Source organism: Microtus ochrogaster, unplaced genomic scaffold (assembly GCF_000317375.1).
Source record: "Microtus ochrogaster isolate Prairie Vole_2 unplaced genomic scaffold, MicOch1.0 UNK15, whole genome shotgun sequence".
NCBI lineage: Eukaryota > Metazoa > Chordata > Mammalia > Rodentia > Cricetidae > Microtus > Microtus ochrogaster.
The window spans coordinates 4,250,186-4,257,710 of NW_004949113.1; the positions used below are offsets into that span (position 1 = coordinate 4,250,186).

Genomic DNA, 7,525 nt, shown 5'->3' on the forward strand with positions numbered 1-7,525 from the left:
ACTGCAATCTTATCTACCACCGTCATAATTGTATCTTAGATAAATACAATGTTTAGCGCGTCATGCAATAAATACTTCTTGAATGAATCAATGACCACTAGGAAATAAACAGGACATTATAATCAAATATCCATTTTGCTAACCTTGTACATATTCTTGTTATAGTTACTGAGGCTTATACTTTGCATTCTTTATTACTTATGAATATCGGATGACATGAGAAGAAAATAACCAAGACAGAAATCCTCTAATGAGTTGCCTTTCTAAGAAAGTGGTACCATTAGTCAAGGAAATCTATTCTGTGGTTACTGATCGCTGAACATTATTTTAGTTTTCCTTAGTTCCTTGAGGGCAAGGCAGCTTGTTGATCTCTCCTTAGCAACCAGAATACTGCTCAGAAGGTAGTGGGCTCTCAATCACTGTTTAGAGACTGAAAGAAGTAAGAAAGAAACCAAGGGAATGTGTAAAAATGAAGTACTCTTTTCCAGGATGCAGTTCCTCCCCGAGGCAGCAGGCGGCACCATGGCTATACCTGTCCGACTGCCTGCTATTCTTGGCCCTTCCCGCTGAACGTCTAACGCTAGGTTAGAAAGCGTTTGCTGAAATTAGCCAATAGAAAACTACTTTAGTTAAGCGGTCTGCCAAAGATACCCAATAAACACAGCGTTTCTAGAAGAGGGGCGGTGCGAAGGGGAGGGGCCGAGAGGAGCGGTTAGAGGTGGGAGTTGGTGCTGCCGGCCGGGCGGGGACGGAGGGCTGCGATGCGGACCTGGCCGCGGCGGTGACCGGAGCTGCAGCCCGACATGAACTCGCTGGAACAGGCGGAAGGTAGAGTGTATCGCCCGCCCAGTCCCGAGGCGGACGGGGTCGCGAGGGCGGCGTGCCGGGGACCCGGGGCTCACGGCCGCGGAGGGGTGCCACCTTCTTCCCGCTCGGGCGCCCTGGGTGGGTGGGGGGGCTTCTCATTGACGAGCCCTTGCGTGTTGTCGAGTGAGGATTCATGTTCTTTTTGTCTGACAACCCCACGAGCCGTAACCCGAATTTCTTCCTTTGGCTTCCGGTAATTGCCGGGGTTTCGGAGTGCTCTTGGCCTTGCAAAGTTTTACAAAAACTCCACCGTGGAAATAGCACCCCACTTCATTCAGAGGTGCGCCCTGTCACACCCCAAGACGTAGGTGCTCGCTGCTGCCGGGACGATCACCGGTCACTCATTCCGAGGAGGGGAGGGAGTGTCTTTGTACAACCGTTATCTGTCTACGGAAGTCTAGTAAGCCCATACTACAGAGCCATCCATTAATGATGAGAGCTAGGGCCTGAATCGGATAATTGCAACCCTCATGGGTTTTGATGTTTCAACAGAAAGTTCGTGGTTGCACAGAATCGGAACTCAGCTGGATTTTGCTCCTTTTATTTGCAGCTCCCCGATTCCAGCTTTTGGCTCCGGCTGGTCTTCCTTATACTATTTTTCAAGCTTCTAAATGTAGACCAACTGGTTTTCAGAAGCTGGAGTGAAAGCAAAGTGATGTTTTTGTTGTGTCCATAAAACTGTCATCATAAGCAAAGAGGGCATGACGTATGGGATTGGATGTGTAAGGCCTGTAGCCGTTATCTACATAAAATTTCATTTTAATAAGTTCAAACTGGAAAGCGTAGGTAGAGTACTGAATTCTCTTTGCCTAGATCTCAAGGCTTTCGAAAGAAGACTTACTGAGTATATTCATTGCTTGCAACCTGCCACTGGACGCTGGAGAAGTAAGTTGCCGAATGCTTTCTAGGGGAAAAGGTGGTGCCGCTGATAACTTTATTACTAATTTATTTCATACTTTGGACTAATAAAGGCTTGTTTTACTCAGCTATCAGATTTCTGTGTTTAGACACCTTTTAAATATGCTACTTAACACTGTCAACAATGTATTACAAAGAAATGCTTAAGAAAAGAAAATTATGGACTAGCAAGATGGCCTGGGTGCATGGAGTAGAGTTTAGACCTCAGTTTCATCCTCAGGAGCCATTTAAATGGCCAACGAGAGGATGGACTCCACGGAGTTTTCTGACCTCCACATGCATTCGTGCCTGTACATGTCATGCATATATACACGCACAACAAATGATTTTTTAAAGAAAAAAATTATAACTGGCTACCCTAAAAGGACAGACTATTTTATATGGTTGATTTTTTTTATTCTATTCTTTTCTTTTCTTTTCTTTTCTTTCTTTTTTTCCGAGACAAGGTTTCTATGTAGCTTTGGAGCCTGTCCTGGAACTTGTTCTGTAGACCTGGCTGGCCTCGGACTCACAGAGATCCTCCTGCCTCTACCTCCCGAGTGCTGGGATTAAAGGCATTCACCACCACTGCCCAGCCTTTTTACACACACACACACACACACACACACACACACACACACACACACACACGATTTATTTATTATGTATACACACGCCAGAGGAGGACATCAGATCTTATTACAGATGGTTGTGAGCCACTATGTGGGTGCTGGGAATTAAACTCAGGACCTCTGGAAGAGCAGCCAGTGCTTTTAATCTATGAGCCATCGCTCCATCCCTTTTTTTGGTGGGCAGAGTGGGAACTGAGGCAGGGTTTCTCTGTGTAACAACCTGGTTGTCCTGGAACTTGCTTTGTAGATCAGGCTGCCTTGAACTCACAGAGATCCATCTGCCTTTGCCTCCCAAGTACTGGGATTAAAGGTGTGTGCCACCACTGCCTGGCTGAATTTTTATTTTTCTATGAAAATACATACATATTTTAAAAAGTTTTAAGTATATTAGTGTTTTGTCTGTATATACGTGTGTGCATGCCAGGTACCTGCAGAATCCAGAAGAGGGTACCATATACCCTGGAACTGGAGTCTAGTGATTGTAAGCCACTCACTGTGTGGGTGCTGGGGACTGAACCCAGGTTCTCTGTGAGAACAGAAAGTGCTCTTATCTGCTGAACTGTCTAGCCAAAAAAAAAAAATCATATTTTTATGTGTATAATTGTTTTATTTTTTGTCTGCATGTATATCTGTGTTACTATGTGTGTGTGCAATGTCCAAAGAGGCCAGAAAAGGGCACTAGATCTCTAGGACTGGAGTTACAGAGGGTTGTAAGTTGTCGTGTGGGTGCTGGGAATTGAACTCAGGACTTCTGGAAGAGCAGTCAATGCTCTTAACTGCTGAGCCACCTCTCCAGCCCAAGATACATGTTTTTTATTAAATGTTATAACTTTGATAAAAAAACACTCAATAAAAATGTTAGTAGCTAGTGAGCTTCAGATTCAGTGAGCTACTCTGTCTCATACAGTAAATTAATAGCTCGCTGGTGGTGATTCAGTGAGCTAATCTGTCTCATAAAGTAAGTTAATAGCTCGCTGGTGGTGATTCAGTGAGCTACTCTGTCTCAGACAGTAAATTAAACAGCTCGCTGGTGGTGCTGTATGCCTTGGGTCCCAGTACTTTGGAGGCAGAGGCAGGCACAGCTCCTGAGTTCAAGGCCAGCCTGGTCTACAGAGTGAGTTACCCTGTCTTGAAGGAAAAAGCAAAGCAAAACAAAACAAAAAAACCCCAGTAAAACACAATTTGCCTACAAGCTATTGAAATATAATTTTGTTAAGAAAAATGATATTTTGGAGCTGGTGATTGAGAGTGCATCCTGATCTTGTAGAGGACTCATCCCATTCCCAGAACTCATGTCAGCCATCTGTAACTCCAGTCCCGGGGATTCTGCAGGCATGTGCACAAGCCTATATGGATACACACATACAAATAGACATAATTTAAGATAATAAATCTTTTTCAAAAAAAGAAAAATCATATTTTGACTTGAGGATGACTCTGATAGACCATGTGCCTAGCATCTACAAAGCTCTTGCTTTAAAAAGAAATCATTCAGTTATACCTATAAGATTAAAACAGGGCTGAAGAGATGGCTCACCAGAGGACCTGAGTTTGGTTCTGAGCATCAACATGGTGACTCACAATACTCTGACCTATGCAGGCCCTGCATACATATAGGGTACATATATACACGCAGGTACATACATATAGAATTACATAGATACTTAAAAAGCAAAGGTTATATTTCTTTTAATATATTTTTTAAAAATATTATATTGCATATATTGTTGGCATGTGTGCTGCATACAGGTTCACTAATATGCCACAGCCCATGTTGAGGTCAGAGGACAATTTGTGGGAGACAGTTTTCTCCAGCCACCTTGTGAGTCCTGGGAATTGAACTCAGGTTACAAGACTTGATGGCAAGCCCTGTTGTCAGATGAGCCATCTTGATACCTCCTTAGTTGATGTTTAATGCAGCCTAATGGTATACTTTGGAGCCTGACCCAGAAAAGACTTTTACCTAACTACTGCCTATTCCTATTCCTAAGTATTGTGAAGGCTACACAGTATGATTTGAATGAGTTCTAGTTATTGCTCCAAGGAAGGGGCAGAATGGGAAATGTGATCAAATATAAAAGCATTGCTATAAGCCGGGCGGTGGTATTGCACGCCTTTAATCCCAGCACTTGGGAGGCAGAGGCAGGCAGATCTCTGTGAGTTCGAGACCAGCCTGATCTACAAGAGCTAGTTCCAGGACAGGCTCCAAAACCACAGAGAAACCCTGTCTCGAAAAACCAAAAAAAAAAAAAAAAAGCATCGATATAGTCAAGAGAATGTTCTGCTCATCTATATTGAGACAAATTGTTTTTTTTTCCCTCCTCCCTCCATTCCTTATCTTTTTGGATATGGGATCTTGCTATCTTGCTCAGGCTGGTCTCCAATTACTAGGCTCAAGTGATTGTCCTACTTTTGCTTCCCGTTGTTGGGACCACAGATATGTATACCACTCAGCTTTGGACTAGCTGTGGGAAGCTGACTCTGAGATTTAGTATCTCAGGCTTCTTATTAACTCTTATAACTTATATTAGCCCATAATTCTTGTCTGTGTTAGCCGCATGACTTGGTACCTTTTTTGGTGAGGCAGACACATCTTGCTTCCTCTGCATCTGGGTCAAAACTGCAGACTGAAACTTTCCTCTTCCCATAATTCTTGTTGCCATGCTTCTACTTCCTGCCTGGTTGCCGTCACCCTGGCTATACTTTCTGCCTGGCTACTGGCCAGTCAGCATTTTATTAAAAATAATGCAAATGACAGGGTGCAGACTATTGTCCCACAGCATTTGCTTAGTCACAATATCCTTTTGTTCTTTTCTATTAATATTATCTATTCTTCAATTTATAATTTATTTAGATTTTAAAAGGTGGGGGTGTCTAGCAAATGGCTAAGCAGGTAAAGGTGATTGCTGCCAAGCTTGATGACTTGAGTTCAATTCCCAGGAGCCATCTGGTGTAGGGAGACAACCTGCTCCCACAAGTACCTCTGACCTTGACATGTGCACCATGGCGCGCACATACATACACATGCCATACATACACACACACAACTGAACAAATGTAGAATTTGAAAAAAAAAAAAAGCTTAGTGGGAAAAAACTTAACCCTTTCTGGTTTCTACTAGCCTTAGAAATTTCTTGAAGTCCTTTTTTTTATTTTTTATTTTTTTTATTTTTCGAGATAGGGTTTCTCTATGTAGCTTTGGAGTCTGTCCTAGAACTCACTCTTAGACCAGGTTGGCCTCGAACTCACAGAGGTCCTCCTGCCTCTGCCTCCCCAGTGCTAATGTTAAAGGCATGCACCACCACCGCCCAGTTTTAAGTCCTTTCTTTACTCCCCTTTTAAAAACCGGTACTGACTGGTCTGCTCACCAGTGACATCACACTCAATGACTCCAACACTGCCCTTTGTTTAACTCAGCAGCAGTTGTCTGCCTGGCTAGGAATCACAGGACTGCAGTGTGGCTCAGAAAGGGGCCTTTGTGTGCTCCCATTAGAAAATGGGAGGGCTTTCTCTTTTCAGTGTGAGTTTATAGGATCTGCAAAACCACAATGAAAGCTCTATAACATTGAGTCTTAGCTTGAAATTCTTGGTTTTAAGTTTTAGACTTCATTCTCATGAATCCTAACCAAGAAGAAGTTGCTGTAATCCCCCATTCCCAGGGTTCAGAATGTTGAAGAGAGTTCCTCAAGATGGCAAGTCTGACTCTTGAGCCTAGTCATTGCTCTTTTTGATCAAGTGCTGCATTCTTTGGCTGTGTCTGTCAGGAACCGATGGAAGGGGTATCAAGACATGAAGGGATGAAGGGTGTGTTTGCTTACTAATTTTCTGTTTATCTTTCACCAGTGCTTCTTATAGTGGTGTCTGTCTGTACAGCTACTGGTGCCTGGAACTGGCTAATAGATCCTGAGACACAAAAGGTAGACATTTTGTTTAAAACCTTTAGCAGATTAAATGAGATACTAGATGTATGATGCTAATAATGAAATACGATGCCAACCTGCCTGTGCCTGCTACTAATGACTTGAATCTTGTATTAATGACATGCTCGGTAATTGTTTGCTTAAGTAAAGCTCTAGCTGACTTTATGAGTTAGTTATCTTTCTTTTTGTTTTTGTTTGTTTGTTTATTTTGAGACAGTTTCTCTATGTAGCCCTGGCTGTCCTGGAACAAGTTCTGTAGATCAGGCTGGCCTCGAACTCACAGAGATCCACCTGCCTCTGCCTCCTCAGTGCTGGGATTAAAGGTGTGTGCCACACTACCTGGTTCAGTACCAGATTTTAAATACTGTAATTTAGTAAATTATTTAATACCTTTCTGCATCCCATAAAGCATTTGAAATGCCAGGAAAAAGATACAAAGACAAATGTCACTGGTAAACAGATTAGACCAGGTGGCCAATATCAGGGAGGAACCAAGTCACTGATCTCTAGGCCACGTAACTCAGCGAAGTTGACAGAATTGAGTTATAAGTTAATCTCTAGGTGACCTGATCTTTGGAGTCACAATTAATTCCTTGTGTTTTCATTGTCATTGAAGAGAGAGCGCCAGCTCCTCGAGTCAGCAAAGCTTTTCTTTCCCCACATTGGTCCTTCCACGGTTCTTGCCTGCAGTTTAATATGGAGAACACCGAGAGGACTCCGCTGGGCACTGCACAAGCTTCGCTGTACCAAATGCAATATCAGATCTCATAATGGTAGCTCTGGAAGGATTATTTGGTGAAATGTTTCTGAAGTTTCCACCTCTTCTTGTACCTTTGTTTCAAGTTCAATCTTTTTTTATTAGAAAATCTGCATTTTTCATTCTTTTGTTTTTTGTTTCTTTCTTTGGTTATTATTTTTTTTCCTTCAAGGCAAGGTCTCACTATGTAGCTGTATAGACCAAACTAACTTCAAACTTAGAGAGATCCACCTGCCTCTGCCTCTGCCTCTGCCTCTGCCTCCCGAATACTGGGATTCTAGGCATATAACCCCACACACACTGGGCTAGTCTCAGGATTCTAGGCACACACCCCCACACACACTGGGCTAGTCTCAAGATTCTAGGTACACACCCCCACACTGGGCTAGTCTCAGGATTCTAGGTACACACCCCCACACTGGGCTAGTCTCAGGATTCTAGGTACACACCCC

The 7,525-nt window shown here is 43.1% G+C and overlaps 1 protein-coding gene across 3 annotated transcripts in view; it reads left to right on the top strand.

The window, feature by feature from the left end:
* Window positions 1-711: 711 nt before the first annotated feature.
* Cnep1r1 (CTD nuclear envelope phosphatase 1 regulatory subunit 1) overlaps window positions 712-7,525 on the top strand; it is a 17,364-nt gene continuing 10,550 nt past the window's right edge. The window contains exons 1-4 of one of the 3 annotated variants that reach the window (XM_026789204.1): window positions 712-828; window positions 1,418-1,589; window positions 1,681-1,752; window positions 6,240-6,313. In XM_026789204.1, coding sequence (XP_026645005.1) covers window positions 1,586-1,589; window positions 1,681-1,752; window positions 6,240-6,313 — 150 coding nt within the window. In that variant the 5' untranslated portion in view covers window positions 712-828; window positions 1,418-1,585. Of the gene's footprint in view, window positions 829-1,417; window positions 1,590-1,659; window positions 1,753-6,239; window positions 6,314-7,525 lie in introns of all 3 variants that reach the window. The other 2 variants (XM_026789205.1, XM_005367031.2) reach the window with 2 other exon arrangements.